This window comes from Embiotoca jacksoni, unplaced genomic scaffold (genome assembly GCF_022577435.1).
Source record: "Embiotoca jacksoni isolate LCO1_2020_lvr unplaced genomic scaffold, fEmbJac1.0.p SCAF_13, whole genome shotgun sequence".
In the NCBI taxonomy this organism is placed as follows: Eukaryota; Metazoa; Chordata; class Actinopteri; family Embiotocidae; genus Embiotoca; species Embiotoca jacksoni.
The window spans coordinates 6,690,470-6,708,059 of NW_027185263.1; the positions used below are offsets into that span (position 1 = coordinate 6,690,470).

The 17,590-nt window shown below is 39.2% G+C and overlaps 1 protein-coding gene across 2 annotated transcripts in view; it reads right to left on the reverse strand.

Moving 5' to 3' along the window:
* Positions 1-2,714: 2,714 nt before the first annotated feature.
* Positions 2,715-17,590, reverse strand: part of nsg2 (neuronal vesicle trafficking associated 2) — a 37,308-nt gene continuing 22,432 nt past the window's right edge. The window contains exons 4-5 of one of the 2 annotated variants that reach the window (XM_069146058.1): positions 7,526-7,645; positions 2,715-4,269 (exon numbers count right to left, since the gene is read on the reverse strand). In XM_069146058.1, coding sequence (XP_069002159.1) covers positions 4,075-4,269; positions 7,526-7,645 — 315 coding nt within the window. In that variant the 3' untranslated portion in view covers positions 2,715-4,074. The remainder of the gene's footprint in view (positions 4,270-7,525; positions 7,646-17,590) is intronic. The other variant, XM_069146059.1, reaches the window with a different exon arrangement.

Below are 17,590 nucleotides of genomic sequence, written 5' to 3' on the forward strand. Positions count from 1 at the left end.
TCTGTTCCTCTGTTGGGAGACAACCGGACGGATGTACATGGCTGTTCATTTCTAGATGTCAGGCCTAATTTCCCTCCATGCCAATCAACGCAGAGGCTTTGTTCTCCTTCTCTTTCCGCTCCTTCCTCAATATCCTTTTCTACTTTGAGAAAACACCAATGACCTGTCCGCAACAATCAGTCCCTCTTCACATCATTATCTAACATCCTGCACTGGAAGGAATTTAGCATGAGTTATATGGCTGGAAGCTATTTGCTGTTATAATTAGAGAGCCAGAGAGAGGATTAAGCTGCGACTCATCCTATATCTGATTGCTAATTGTCCCTATCAGGACCAGAAGGTCTTTGAAATGAATGGTCTAATAAGTTTGGTGAGGATTGGTCGTTTCTGCAGTGTGAAAAGAAGAAATGGATCCTAATTAAAGCAGTTTGGCTAAAATCAGGGCGCTTCAAAAAAAATCATACACAAATTCATAGATGAGTTCTGCATCGACTTTGCAAATGTGGTTTGCTGTCTTTTTCTTTTCTTTTTTCCCCTTTCCCCTGCTTCTAATTTTAAGTCATTTCATCAGTTTAGTCATTCAGAGTTGTCGTTGTCGACCTTTGTTCACTTGTCAAGGAAATACACAACCAATGTATCTTCTCTTGTACATGTGAAATCGCCAGCTGCTCCGGTTCACCTGACCCTTCAATTCACTATACGTCAGGGTTGTGTTAGCCTTGTGTAAGCACTGCATAAGCAACCATCTGTTCAATATGTACAGAGTCTGAGTCAGTTCTCTTGTGTAATCTGCGTGGGGGGTTTGAAAAAAATACAAAAAAAACAATAAACATCAGTAAAGCCATTTTTTTTTATCGTTTGTCACAAGTTCTTCATGTCTGCTGTTTCGTAATGAAGAGAAACTCTGTTGGCTTTCTGTTTGAGTGTTTTTATAAAAGTTTAATATCATGTCTTCATGAGCAGAATTTTCGAGTTACAGTACACTGTGCGTACCATTTGTTCTGCTTTATGAATACCAACAATATCTGTAAAAGACCCCTTTAACTTCCATTCATTTCAGAACGGTGTGTTTTTTGGTTTACTTTGATTTATTTATTTTCCAAAAAAATGCATCCTAAAAACGTAAGGTGCTGATTGTGAAACATCAGGAAGCTTTGTTTGTTTGAAGGCACACATTTGCACATTGGACAGTAAAATACTGGGGTTGTGCAATAATTCAGTGTTTATTTTGTGGTGATTACTCCTTTTAAATCATAGGCATTGTCTCTTTTAAGCCATCATTGAAAATGTTGTAAATCAATATTTATAGTTGCTTTATAGCTATATTATGTTTTACTATTACTTTGGATCAGTCAGATGAAGATTTTTCAGATTGCCACAAACAGGCGTCCCTCTGGTTATTTCATGCATTAATCATTGTTTCAACTCATTTTCCAGAAAATGCATGATATTATAGTGTATATTGGTTGTGGCATTAAATTCGATGCAGTATACCATAATATAGGATTTAATCAATATCACCCACCCACAGCAAAATCATCACTTGAAGTTAATGTTGGGAAAGAAAAACAGGCAATTTCAGGAGGCGAGAAAGAGAAACCTTTTATGGAGCTCTTGTGAACCAATTGTGGAGGAACATATCCATGAACACGGAATGAAGAACAACACAGATGAGTGTTGCAGAGGAGTCTGTGTGCTCAGTCTGAATGTGAAACCGTTTAGTTTTACAAGTGGCTCATCACCTGTTGTTTGGAAAGACTTTGGTTTTACGCCAGGTGACAACAAGCTATCACTGATTGTGTACAATGCTTGGCTTCGGGTTGCAATGCAGAGCGATAAATTGCAATAACAAGCCAATAAAAGGAAATCCAGCGCTTTATATTATTGCTAGTACTCTGTGTTGGGGATATAAATGACTCGGATTTGCCTCATGGACACTGATGCATTTTCTGTCTGTAGGCTGACTAATGAGACAGATTGTCAGGCTTTAACAAAATCACAATTTTTAGTGTTAGTAACTTTAGTATTGCTGCTTACACCATGACGCTCCGCATGGCCGGATGATTCTCCTTTTCCTCATTGATGCGTAGCGCCTGCATCATTCGGGGGAAATTAGGAATGAATTTACTGATATTTAAAGCAAACTTTTAACGTTGAATTTACTGTATACGAGTTTTTATTTGTTTAAAGTGATGCACAGTTTATTTTTGTCCCTTTCATCTTCTTGTGATTTCTTTGTTCTGCCTCTGAAAGCTGCTGCATTCAGTGATCGCTTCGCTCCTCACTCGTGAAAAGCACAGACAGCTGACAGATTCATTAGAAAACATGCCTCTAATTAGTAAGGCTGTCTATTCATGTAACTCGAAACAAACGCCTTATCTGCCATTCACAGAGGACTCCGTAGATGAATAATATATCCCGTAGCCGTTAAGAACACAGGTATTTTTCTGGTGCTTTGTAGCTGTCAATCACAGATGCTCATCATTATAGCCAACAAATTTGCTCTCTGCAGTTCTGGAAAGTCCCTCGCACATACAGCAGAACACGTATCTCGTGTAGTATGAATTTGCGTGGGGGTTTGAAGGTCTAGACGATATAATGTGCTGAAAAGAAGCCGCCACCGTCGTTCCCATCGCGCTGCCTCGGGCCTACATTAGACACTGTGTGAGTGCTAAAGGGAGAAATCGGTAAGAGGGACTGACAGGCACACTTAGCACAGGTCACAGCTTGTTTTATTTTTGAAGTCAAACCAAGAAGAGGGACAGGGATGCACACTGATAAATTACACCAGGTATCGCTACATATCAACTAACAACATCACAATATCTCATTGAAGCGCTCTTGACAACAGATCCAACATTACAAACTGTTAAAAAAAATAATTAAAAAAAATAACAGTACAGGAAGAAAACTCGGCTGCAGTTGAAGCCCATCTATAAACTTAACAATACACAGTGGAAAACAAGAGTTTTGGCAAGAGACCGTGATATGCACATTATCTCCTTTCCCATCTGTAACATTGTGTTTAATGAAGCTACAAGCAGCTGAAGCAATATGTGAGTAGTTCACACGAAGGAATTGTAGGCCTATTTTTTTTTTTTTAAAAGGAAAAAGAAAGAAAAGCTTCCTAATTTTAGCTACTACAATGCATACACACAAAACTAGCCTGAATGCACAACTGTATGTACAGCTTGGGTCACTGGGGGATTTCAGGATTTAAAATGTATGTATGGCACAGCACATTGGAAATGTTATTGTATATGAACTACTAAACAGCCATGATGGAAAAATTCATTCAGTCAACTCGGATAAGAGGTGAATGTTGGCCTCTGACAGACCAGCTGAAATGTTTTGTTTAAAAATGTGTCACAGAGGAACAAGACTTAACTTATTTTGGGTCCGAAAATGAAGTGTTTGTAGTGTTTGACGGGAGTGCCAGAGGTTACGTAATCTGGACAAACGAAAGGCGAGAAAGAAAAGGGGCAGAGAATGAGTATAGAGTAACTACAGTATACACACTTGAAGAAGAAAAAAAAAAAAAAAGAACCCCAGAGAATCTCACAAAGAGGAAGCGTGAAATTCAGCATTGACTCGTGCCTTTGTACAAAGAGTTACCTGGTAATCACATACAAAACATCCATACATTACAGTAAAAAATAAATATATCATGACGGTCAATGAATAATAAATTAGAGGAAGGGAGTAAACATGATAACAGGGGAGCAGACTGTGTGCGCGTGTTTGTGTGCGTGTACATGTAGCCTATGTGTGTATCAGCAGACGATGACAATCCCAAAAGATCAAATGCCCCTCAGTAAGAGAGCGAACACGTCAATGAGCAGACAAAGGAATCAGAATATGACGTAACATGTGCTTGTGTGTTTTCATGTCTACATGCATGTTTTTACTCTATAGTGATGTTATATGTGTAGATTTTAACATGTGTCTCTTTTGTCTTTTAAATATTCGTGTGTGTGTGTGTGTGTGCGTGCGTGTGTGTGTGTGGGTGTGTGTGTGCAGTGTGTACTCCCTCATGTCTGCATCTGCGTGTGTTTACATCCTTCAACCGCTAACTCAGTGGCCCTCGCCACCACTCGGGGGTTTGGCGTCGTGTCCCCCCGCCCCTCCGGGCAGCCAGGGGGAGACAGAGTGCGAGGTGGTCTGCTTGGCCATGCTATAGTGGCTGATCACTGTGTAGAAACGGCCCCTCGAGTTGGCGTCTTGGGCAGCGTAGTAGGCCTCAAGAGAGGCTGGGATACACCGCTTGTGCTGTGGGGGGAGCAGGACGAACAGTGAGGTTCATATGATATTGTAGGTCAATTAAAAAAAAAACTGTGAACTGTCTTAGGGCTGGACAACTTGAGGAAAATATTGAAATGCTATTTCTACGGCAAATACTGCATGTACAATTTCGGTTGCAATTATTTTCTACGAATTACAAGTCTGTAGTAAGGGTGTGGTTTCAAGCTAAATGTATTTCTACAAAACACTTGCATGTTTATCACAGATTAAGATGTTATTAATTGTATACTTAACGTTAGCCTAACTAAAAATGATTCAATCATAACTGTGACCTTCAAAAGATTTATTTTGGCTAGTTCTGACAATAATAAACTGCTGGTAAACAGTTTCTGAAATTTGATTTCTAATCAACAACACTGTTATGATTGAAATGCCATGATATTGTTGACTGCCCTGAATTGGAGGATGTAGTTTAACAGGAGAATGCAACAACTTGTTTACTGTCTGTCACATCTAGATCGTTTCTGTGTAAGAGACTTGGTCCTCAAAGATCCATCAAAAATACTACAGAACAGCTTCTCTGCCAAAAAGGAAATTTTTTAGATTTTCATTTTTATTTTTGGATAGAATTAAGGCTAGTTAGCTACAGTTGAATATTTTGGCAGTTTAAATTATCATTTGCTACAACTTGCTGAAACTTGTTCAAAGTAATGTTTTTGCAATTTGGAAACTGCGTCCAGTCGGGATTTTGATATACAAATGATTAATTGTTTAGCTTGATAAAAAAAATAAATAAATAAATAAATAAAAAATCTTAACGCAATATACACAACATTTTCCTCATCTTTCATGGAAATGTTTCACGCCTGAAACGCCAACTTATTCAAAAATCTAGTTCTGTTTTTTTTTTTTTACCAAACTATAATGTACAGTATATTGCATGTTTCCTATTAAAAGGACAATATAATATGAATTGGAACAAATTTTCGATATAACTGAAGATCCTCACATGGTACCATACATAAAAACCAAAACATTTTTATGCAGTAATACATTTTTATACATAATGACTTATGACCAGGAATGTCTCACAATGAATTTATATGATGGACATTGAATATATTTGATAAAAAGAACTCTGTTTACTGTTAAGGTCATATTTGCCTCTCCATAAAAAAAGACACATTTATAATCTGGATTTTTATAAATTGAGTGTGTATACATTTACAACCTTGTGTGCAGTATATGTGCCCTGTTATGTGAGCAAGCGTGTGTGTGTTTTTTTTTATCGACACTTTTGCACCTCGTGAATGTGCATGCGACACTGCTAATAATACCTCTGCAGAGCCCCTGCAGAGGTTGTGGGCCTGAAACTAGATTTATTCCACCTTAAAGACGAGATTTGTCTAGGGACGCAGACTTCCAAGGTGACCTCTTAGAAGATACAGTGAAACTTATGGTGTAGGTACAGTGCAGTGGAAATCAGGAGAGGCGAGCCTGCCTCCATACACTGAAAACACCTTAAACTGTGGTACAGAACAATTCGGAACAGCAGATTGTTGGATAAGGACGGCTGTGAGAGCCATTTTCTTTTACGACGTCAGCCATAATGATCGAGAGTCAATCATAATGTGGTAATTATTGTAAAATAGGCAGAGAGTCTAATTCATTTAATAATCTACACAGTTAATAACATGAGAGCGGACTCAGCTGAGTCTCTTTCTTTGCTTCTGTGTCAATGAACAAAAGCATAAAATTACACTTAATTACACTGGTCATAACAAAATCACTGATATCATTGCTTGATGATTGCCCATCAGATAGGCTTCATTAGCCTCTTCCTGTAACATGACCTCAGAAATTAGTAAAAGTAGGGCAGGGTTATTTTCTTTTTTCTTTTCTCAGACGACTGCTCACCTTTAATTCTTTATTTAGATAGAAGAGAGAGTAGGGAGGGAGACTGTAAAGGGCAAAGAGGATTCAGCGCCTTGCCCAAGTACACCTCGGCATGCTGAATAACCATAGTAAATCTTATGTGCAATTAATCATTTACTTTACTGAGAGAAGAATAAAGTGTCAAACTTTCAGAGGTAGATTTTGTTGCTTTTAACTTGAAAATCTTTCACTTTTGGTGTGACTAGAGCAATCTCGCAACGTCACCTTTAGCGGTATTTGTACATTTGACGTCTTTATTCCTTGACTCACGATACCTTGTTTGAAGTGTGCGTGTAACTTTCACTTCCTGTCAATTAACTGGCATCTGCAAGAGTTAGTGGGAGCCACGCTACAGTTATCGCCCGTTTTCCTAAAGATTTTTGAAAAAATGAACTATGAAAACAGACTGTCACGCCTTAAAGAGAAACTTTGACGTTTTGAGAAATACACTTTTTCTTGCGGAAAGTTAGATGACAAGATTGATAAGACGTTCATGTCTGTACAGTAAATACTTCTGAAGTTGCTGCTAAAAGCCAGATAACTCAACACAGCGGTGGGAAACGGAAAGAAACCAAATAAGCTTCTTTCCCAAATTTCAAGATTCAAGAATTCCACTGTCATTCCTGCAGTAAAAAGTGTGTATGTGGGAGTCGGAGCCTGCAGTGGAGGTTTTGTGTCAGTGGTGCTTGTTCGGTCAGAAGTCCCTGTAAATAAAAGGCGTTCCTGAGTCTTGTGGTTCTTGATTTCACACTCCTTTAACGTCTCCCTGATGGTGGGTGTGAAGAGGTTGTGTTGTGTCCTTAATGATGTTATGTCCTCTTCTGATGACTCTAGATATCTAACTTGTACTGCAGAATGAATGGTGGACTAGAAGAAGTGCCCCTGGGATTACATTTTCAGACTAACATTAGCTAAGTGATGTAGCACTAAGGCTTGACTCTTCTTTTTGAGATAGAAAAGGTTCTGTTACACCTCCTTCAACTTAATTGCTTTGGAAGTACTGATAAGGCCCAGAACACGTGAGACTGTTCATCTCCTCACGACATTATCCCAGTTACAGTGTGACCGACTGTGTTCCCTCATCACTTAATTCCCCAAAACCTTAAAGAAAGGGGAAGACATTTTGTAGGTTCAGTGATTCACTGGAAGGAATAGCCAGAAGTTGAACCCATTATATACACAAGGTGTCAAAAAATATAACAAACAAATGACCCAGTGCTAAGACTTTTAAACTTGGCTATGGACCACGACACACTCTACAATCCAGCTGCCCTGTGAACCGCCTGACTGTCTGTGGGCTCTGGATAAATGTGTTGTTGAGCTGTAAAATGAAATTCAGGCCACTTACGGGTCTTACCTTGTAAATGAATCCATCTGGGCAGGCGTGGTCGTAGGTGAAGGCTTTATAAACCACCAGGAATACAATGCAGGCGAGAAAGGCCAAGGCCAGGATGATCAGAATTGTCACCTGGAAGGAGGACAAACGATGGTCAATGTGTGTATGCTGTATGTGTGTGGGAGCAATAAGGGAGCAGCGTAAACCACAGACTGCGGTTTATGTGAGAAAGGGTTAGGGTTAGACTGAGAAAGATGGAGTGTGTGCACTGGTGTGTGTGTGTGTGTCTGTATGTTTGTGCGTAGTCATAATAAATAGAAAGATGCTGCTGACTGAGGTCAATGGCTCCTCAAGGCAAGGTGTTCCTGTTGAGTTATGTGATGAATGACTCAAGTTGTGACACAGTTAAAAGCCACCTTGTTTTCCACGACTCGATGCTGCTTGGTTAAGATAAATATAGGAGATTCAAGTCAGTGAGGTAACTAAGCAGCACACACGGATCATTTCTCTGCTGTGTTCTTGTTTTCTATTGGTATTTGTTCCGATTTTTGTGTAGCTATACAATGCAGGATTTCTCTGCATATAGTACATGTACTATATATTCTAAGCTACGACCTTTGCTGCTAATACACCTTTCATTTCACCTTGTCATAGGAAAAACAAAGGTTTAACTAATAACATCAATGATATTCAATTCAAACAATACCAGGAGCCTAAAACTGAAGCAGCTAAATGGATTTTTTTGTTTTTCTCACTGTGACGAGTAAAAATGTGTTCCTGAAAAGGCCTTTTGTAACCTATAATACACGCATGCCCCTCATTAAATTACAAATGTCCTGCACAGGTGGAAGAACAAAGCTCACTAAAGCTTCCTCAAACTTGTCCCAGTTTACACAAAAATCTTCTCATAATCCTCATAATCTGCCAGTCATGTGCTGAGAGCTTAATCTACGCAATTTCATCAGAACATACTGGAGCTGTGTTTACATGAAGGGCTCTGAGACAACAAATTTGTCCTTCCAGTAATATCATGACAGGACAATAATTTGGCAGTATCACCTGGACATACAACAAACTGCATAATTATTTCACAACATTTTGACATCCAAAATAATACGTCCAAGCAAATTGTTAATAGAAAAAAAGAAAAGATCTGACAACAATACAATTATTCAGTGCATCAATTAGATTATTTATCTGTGATTTGCACATTTTTCATATTGTCATATACTCTAAATCATTTTTGGTTGTTGTGGCCCATCTCCAATTATACAAAAAGATAACTGATGATACTGCTCTGAGCAAATGTCCCATGCATCTGTTGCTGTCAGCATGTTGGTGAAAATGTAATAGAGGCCTGTTTTTTTGTTTGTTTTTTTAAACAGCCACATGAATCAATCAGGATCCTCCCTTCCTCAAAACCTGCGCTGATTGTCACTGCACTCGAATCAGCGTGAGAAATCAATTAGCCCTTCATCTAATTTCTGAATGTTTCCAACTGTTTACTGCCAAAAGCAGAAGAAAGAAAAATGCTCTTCATTTCTCGCTGTAAATATGAGGGAGGAATATTAACGGAATAATGAATTGCATGTTCTGATCCGAAAGTACTCGAGTCAAATTGAACCTTTCAATCGTTGGTCAGTACTCAAGAAACTGCAACAAACTAAAATGTTCTGGTCAGCTTCCACAACAAGGAAAGATTAAATGTTATCAGCATTTGCGTGCACAAGTATGGAATTAAATAATTGTGCAGTGTGAAAAATGCTTAATATCAGCCAAAAGCAGAGCTAATCTAAAATGATGGAAATAATACTTTTATTTCTGCACGCTGATGCAAATGTACATTTTGAGGTGTGAAATATTAATTACCCTGGTAGGCTAGACAATGAAGTATTAACATACGAAAGGATTTGTTTCCTCCTACTGTCTACTTGACACCCTAATTGGGTGCTTCTGAGTGAGCATTTAATTAAAATTTTGTTAATCAAGTGCAAAGGATAGCTGCAGGTAAGTGTGTGGTGAATGCATACGGCTGTATCCCCCCCCACACGCTCCAAAATACAAAAAGTTTCCATTAACAAGTCCCAGTGAGCGATCTGAAAAGTAGAATCCTCCATAATGGATGACTATTTCCAATTTCCTGTTTCCATTCCAGATTTACTGCTCCCTATACCATTTGTCACGGCAAGATGTCGGAGCAATTACACACGGTTGTGATCATCAGTCTCCATCAGCGTTATACGGGTGGACAGGGACACGCAAGCTAAGTGACTGTTTACTCGGTGTCAACCGAGGGACACGACTCTCAGCCCCGGTTGCTGCTGACGCTCTCTGTAAATTACATCTCCCACATCACACACTGCGACGCATTAAAAGGACGTATTTAAAGTCATGGTGACCCGCCTTGTGAAGCGGCAACAGACGTGCAATGACTGATTAAGACCCAGCCTGACCCCCTTTTTGAATTGTTGAATAGTGATGCACATGAAATGGCTTATTAAGAAGAGGGATTACTGTAAAACTCTTGGTGTCACTGAGGAAGAGATGTGAATGCATGTGGACTTTAGACACTTTGAAACATGAAACGAAGACTTAAGCTGCTAATGACTGAAGAGATTTACACTTCAGTGTGCCACTAAAATGGGGGAAATGTAAACTGTCCTCATGTATACGCTTGAATTCTCATCTGATATTGTCAGTGGAAAGATTTGCTGAATTAAACTGCCTCCTATATAATATCTTCTCATGGTCACTCTTTCATGAGTCTTAAAATTAGGTCGTGACACGGCACATACACGAAACCGGTTAGCGGATTAACCCTGGCATGGGGAGCGCAGCCTGTGTGAATGTTCAGTCACACTTTAATGCAGATTCAAACACAGCTGCAACGGTGGGAGCAACAGTTCAGGAAGGGACCTGCCCCGCCCTTTGTAATAGAAACGATCGCTCTAAAATCCCTGTTGATGCAGCCGAGGCCATGTGGTGTATAAATCTATTAAAAATCTTTCCTGACCTTTCTCCATTATTCATAATCTGACTGAACTCCACAGTAAACCTTAGGAGGTCGTCACAGTAACACTACAGCTCAGCGATGAAGACTCCCCGCATGCATGAAGTGGAGTCATACTTTTATTTACTGGCCTGTTGCAATACTTCTCTGTGATATGATACGGGTCTCACACCTATTTATTTTGTAACAGCCGAATCTGAAGAGTCACATTAAACATAAACAAATGCACATCATAAAATAGAGCAAAATATAGCAGAGCATAGTTAGACAGAATAATGTTGGGGTTTTTTTTGGTGGAAACTACAGTATGATTTCTCCCAGTGAGGCAGCTTCTCCCACACACATCAGCCTCATCCTATTCTCTGTTTAACGCAGTCACTGTGACCATTTTGTCATTAGCGCTCCAGTAAGTGCCGTCCTACGCTACTATCACCACCAACACAACCACCACTGTTTGCTGCGCGCCACAGATAACAGACAGACATTTGTTTGTCATGGATGCAGGTAGAAGCGCAGCATGTTGTTATGAGTTGCACAAAGAACAACGTGTCCTTAACAAAGGACTGGCTCCACGAGTAAAGGTTGGATTGACCGCATGGCAGCTAGCCGTGCACGGTGGGCTTTAATCGTTTCAACGAGTCCGCCCCGGGCCGATTAAAAAAAACCGCCGTGTGTCTATTCACACTGATATAAAAATATTCTGAATAGATTTAAACCTACACAGAGCAAGGTTTTTTTGTTTTTTTTTTTATCAGAAAAAGTGCATTTTATAAGCATCCCAGCCTTCCTGTGGATTCATACTGTTTTCCCACATGAAACTAGACCTCGCAAATACAAACAGTATTTAGCCAAATAAACACAAAACACACAAAGTTGAGAAAACCCCAAATGTCAAGGCAACATAACAAAGAGTTTTGTGATTTAATTTAATGATTTTAGCCTTGAACTTGCATAAACTTAATTAATATCAAACCAAAATGAATTCACTCAAATACATTTTCTAAGAAGGTGGAACTGATGAACATTTGGTAGGTTTTTTTTGCCCAAAGTTGCCTGAAATAATTTAATTGATTGTTAAAATAGGTGATTTTTTTTTCTGTCACTCAACTTTAAACATCCATCTATTTATTTTAAATTGGACTAAAAACTTCCCCCTTTTGATGATGTTGATCTTTGCTCTCTTTTATTCTTGCATCACAGAGTCCTATCAGTGAGAGGACAGGCTGCTGCCGTTGTAGACGGTTGAATATTATGGAGAAAGACAAACAATCAAACCAGATTATAAAAGATCCATTAGGATTGTTCCTCTGCTCCCAAGCTTTCTCATCGCTGACGGCAGATTAAGCATCCACAGTTCACCTATTGTTTACCCACATCCCTTATAACACACATACCACCTGGTTACTCTCTCCAACACTGACTCTCACTGGATCTGGATTGTAGAAAATAATTGATTGTGTGATATTTGCCGCAAAATTCTCTTTGTGTATTTAAGGTTCTACGGTGCATTGCAAGTTCAAAGTCAGTTCTCTAAATGGATATGCTTTTTCACAAGTCTGTGTGACATATGATTTCTCTCCATTTTTTATTTATTTATTTATTTATTTTTTAACGCTGTGCTGTTAGGATGCAACACACCACCCACATTCTCACTGCTGTAGGTTGACAGGCCATATGGGGAGCAGACACCTCCTCACATTCACTCGAGGAACAGAGGAGAATATATAAGTGTGTGTGTGTGTGTGTGTGTGTGTGTGTGTGTGTGTGTGTGTGTGTGTGTGTGTGTAAGCAGGGGAGAAAGGAAAAGGTGTGCGTGTGACAGGAAAGGCATGCGGGAGAAAAATGTCTCCGATAAAAAAAAAAACAACAGATAACAGAATGACAGAGCGTACAAAGTGAGAAATAAAGGAAGAGATGACAAAAAAAAAAAAAAAATGAAGCGAGCAAAAGGCAGACAGAGAGCGAATGATAGAGATCCAGGGGCAGATGGAGAACCTCGTTACCTCTCAGTAGCAGGTGGCACAGACAGACAGACAGAGAGGCAGGTAGGAGGGCAGCAAACACAATAGGATATCGGTTGATGCATCAATCAATACACCACCAAAGGAAGCATACATAACCATTTTTCATTCATCTTCCTATTACCCCTCTGACGCCTTCTCAATAGCAGCACAAAAGAAGCTCAGTTGCCCACTTTGTCAGGGATTATTCCATGAAAAAGTGAATCTTTGCGCTGCACGTACTGTACATGCCTTAAAAGGAGTTATTAATATAAAATGAGTAAAGTTCTAATATTAAATTTGTTTTATCTTGGCTGTAATATCAGATGCCTTTCGGGAATCTGTTGATTAATGAAATTAATTAACTTGGTGACAGGTTGAGCTAGTGCAGAGAGAAAGCCTCTGCTAAAAAAAAAAAAAAAAAAAAAAAAACAAGAAAAGCTTAAAGGTCAGTGGACAGATTGCCGCAAAAGTTGGCGTATTTTATGTCAATCTGATTCAACGTCCAAAAGGAAAGGATAGACACTGTGTGTGGAGAGTCCACCGATAATAGATCATTCCGACTATCACACATTGGCTCTTATTCTCAAAGGTTTGCCCAAAAACAACCCAACCCAGCTTGGAAAGTAACTGCATCACTAAAAAGAAGTCAGAAGAGACAAGAAACGAGAGTCAGATGATCAGTCACTGTAAACAAAACTCTCAGTTTAGCTAAACAAAGAACTATTAAGCTAAAGGAGAAACTAAAAGAAATGACTGCCTAAATGTCCAATGTAAATATCCATCAAAGTTTCCAGAGCAAATTCCTGGCTCAAATTTGACTCTTGTTACTTTCCACAATTTTGCACATACAGTTTAGATTATCTGAAACTGTAAACTTTTGTCAGGTCACCTGAAGAACTGAGCGTCTGTCTCGGAATAACCTCTCTTTAGGGTCTTAACGATGTTCGCAGTTGTAAGCAATTACCTTGGTGAGTACAGAGTTATCACTACAGATACAAGCAATTGCAAAACCTACATAAAGAGACAGTAAAGCCAAATAACAATGAAAGAAAGACTTGACGTATCCTTTTAATTGTTGATTTAAGAGCAGCAGATTAAAATCAGACTGGGCTTTAATGGCCAAGCTTGGACATACAAGGAACATGACCTGTGTCCATTGGCTTTAAATACCCATAATAGTAGCAGGATGGACTGTGAATCCACAGCAACAGTAACAGTTTACAAATGTGCAGTCGAGCGCATCAGAACTACTGATGAAATAATTGAATAGATAATTTTTAATTAATCTTTTAAGGCATTGGCAGTGGCCCATTAACAATGGCTCTCTGGTCTATTCAAATAGCAACTAAATGGAATTCAGCTCTCATCTATTTCATTATTACACCTGTGCTTTTCCTACATAACAAAATGTCTGCTGTGAAAAAAATGACTGTTTATTAAAGTAAAAAATGACAAACAATTTGCATCTTGCAATAAAGTTGAATTTCTTTCTGTTTTACATCATTTAGAATTTTTCCTCATTTGAAGACATCAAAAAGACCTCTGAGTTCAGAACATAAAAAATACAAAAGTAAGTAAAAATATTCATCATTCATTCCCTCTGGAAACATCCCAACTAATCTAGCCTCAAGGTTCAACGGTGAAGATGGAAATGTGCCCCTGCTGAAGTGTCTAATCGACACACTAAATCCTCACCTATACAACACACGTGTTACTAAATCAGGGATCAGCTCACTACATAAAAATGTAAATTATATATTCTCCTATCCTCTTCAGGCAGTTTTGTAAGGGTGAAATTAATGAAGTGGGGTATAGGATATCTGTTAGGGCAAGTGGTTGGAAAGCACAACTGATAACTTAAAGGTCACAGGTTTGATCCCCATCTGTCCTTGAGCAAAACACGGCACTAGTACCACCTCTGTCACCGTACATGGAATATAAATGTGTCGGCTGCGGATGGGGGCATGAGGGAAATGATGCCAGAAAAATTAGGTGAATTACTGTATCGCTGCTTCAGGGCTGCTCAGTGATGTGAACTACAGTAGTTTGAGATGAGACATCAGTGGCCATGTGGGCTCCAGAACATGTTTTTAAACCTTAAATGCTGTAATTAAAATTATATTAAAGTAAAATTACTTATGCTTGCAGAAAATTGGCACCCATGACTAATAGATTATATTAATACCGATGTATTAGTGCATGAACAGCATTTTACTTCTACAGATGGAGCTACTTTTAACTTTTATATACTGTATATTTTTAATTCTAATAATTTTGGGGATTTTTCTCTAGTCTGTACTGTATAATCTACCTCTCTAGGCAACAACATTTATTTTTAATGAAACCATCTGGGAAGTTTTGGGGGTTAATGAAAAGGGCTGGTCTAATTTGTGTCACAGCATTGCATTATATAAGCTCCTCACGTTTTGTTTATGTAAAATGTTAACCTGAAGCTGTCAGATGAATGTGATGGAGGAAAAAGTACATTATTGCTCTCTGAAATGCAGTAAAGAAACAGTATAATATAGTATAAAATGTAAAGATACATGTACTTGAGGTCCGGTGAAGTACTTGGGTAAATGTAGTTTCTCTCATTGGTTTTTAAAGTTATCTTCAGATACTAGCATAGTGCCACATTTAAGAGAAAAAAACATGTTTTCTAGGCTGTTTTCAGAGCCATGCTTTGCTGTACTTACAAAGAGCAAACTGCTTTCACTGATTTTCTTTCAAATTGCTTCTTTTTTTTTTTTTTTGCAAAAGTCACTGCTAATCTTCTGTTTTTCCTCCCGTAGAATCTCAGCGGAAAATCCTCTTTGTTTTTAGTCAGTGAAACAAACACAACATTCAGAGCAGGCGCTGTTCGGGGAGCTGGCTACCTCAGAGCGGAGTATCTCAGACGGGGCAGAGGGATGTCAAGGAGACCGTGTCAGGGGATTTGGGCTCTTGAGGACGATTGAGACAAGCGCAGCTCCACTAGTGTGGCAACAAAGCGCAAACACTCCACTGTCGAGATGCATCGCGTCTCGGATGGAAACACAAACTGTTAAAATGCCAACCTGAGAAAACACAAGATCTTTGCTCTGATTTCAGGTCAGCTGAGGTCTGCACACGAGAGCACGTCTCCCCCAGAGCTCTGATTCATCTGGAGAGGTCAACAAACATTGTTCACTCTTTTCCAGAACACCATGACTGAAACATGGATGTAGTGCTTATCTATGCAGCGCCCATGCTGTGTTTCTGTTATTGATTATAGAGATCCAGCATTTCATATAAAGGTCACTGGGATGCAATAAGGAGAAGAACTTAGAAAAGCCACATCTGATTCTATATGTTGATGACAGCAGTCTGTGATCACCAAAATCAAGGATTAACACAGATTTACAGAAAGGCAAGAGATAAAAACTGTTGTGATTAAAACCTGAATTCTGTCTGATATGAAAAAACATAATCTCCCTCTCTGTGACTCTGCACATCCAGAGGTGACCGAGCTACAAACATTTTGTACTTGAATGTCCTCTGCAGCCTCTCCTCCATAAAACCACAGTGAGAGTGGCTGTATTTTCTTTTTAAACCAGTCCAAGTTGGCTGTTGTACTGAATCGCAGGGAGCAAAGTGAGGGCTTTGAATCCCACTGACAATGTGCTGAAAGGGAAATACAGTAAGCCGTATACAGACTACAGGACTTTTACAATCCTTATTCCCTGTGAAAATACCATCACACCTGTAACAGCTGATTTATGCAGATTACAGTCAGTGTTTAATTATCTTAAACCACAGGATTCACATCCATATTAGTCAATTTCACTCATAAAAATCAAACATTTCTGTATGTAATTACAGAGAAACCATCTGAAAGAATTATGGGAAAGTTAGGATTATTATCAGTTTTCTTATCATGTATTGTTGGTTCGAGCTTTAATGAAGCTCAGGGCTTTTCTCAGAATTAATTATTTTTAACAATTATGGGGGGGGCTACAGGTGAGAAGTTCAGATGATACTCGAATACTGAAGGATATTTTCTGTGTGTGTAGAAAACATCTTTCTTCCTCCGTCTTGCTGTAAGACGTGTCATGAAACAACAACTCGCGCACGCAGAATTCACAGCCTCAGTGCCGAGTGAGCCGGTGCACGTTCAGCCGTAGATGGGTGCTAATTATGCTAATTCCTCCCAATTAATCGAGGTCTCTATGGAGACAAAACTTCAAAGGATTCGTCGTTGCACACACTGTCATATTAGTTGGAGACGGCGCTCGGAGGAGAATGTGCTCTTGGGGTATAGACTCCAAATCAAACAGCAGGTGGGCTACAAGGGGAAAAAAAAAAAAAAAGAAGAAGCAGAAAGTGACAGAGAGGGTAAAAGAGACAAGAGGAAGTGCGTAAACAAGAGCACAATGAAAGTCACATGTGCTGTCTGCAACCTTGAAAAACCTCTAATCCAGGAGCATGATGATACTCGGTTGTTGCTAAAATATGAGTCTCAAACCTACTGTAGCCTCGAATATATATGGAACACACAACACGAATCAATAATGACGACAAATCCAAATGCCTCCTCAATAATATGAACACACAAACATACTCAAACAGACACTAATCATGATGCAGTAATGAGTCCCCGAGGACACATTAAACATCTGGATTACATTTTCTAATCAGCTCCTACTTTTCTAGATGAAGATGCTGCAGGAGAGGAGATATTATTAATGACGGGACCTGCTTCCTGACACACAGCACACCTCTAAACATCTGTTTACATCACAAGACAAGGTTCATTACTCTAATGTCTCCCCAGCTCTCAGTCTCCGGGGTACTTTTTATGTTCCTGCATATGCTCAACGTGTACTCAGCTGTGTGTGTGGGTGTGCACGCATGTGTTTGCGTGTGAGTGCAATGAGTTTATCTCTCGTACAGTATGCAGAAAATGTAATCAATTATTTTGGAAATGTTACCCTTCTATGTAAAACTTTATTTGATTTTGAATTCTAACAGATTTGCTTTATCTTATCCTCATCTTTGGGCCCATGAGCGCGTTGGTCTGAAAAATGAGGTGTAGTCAGGCAGCAA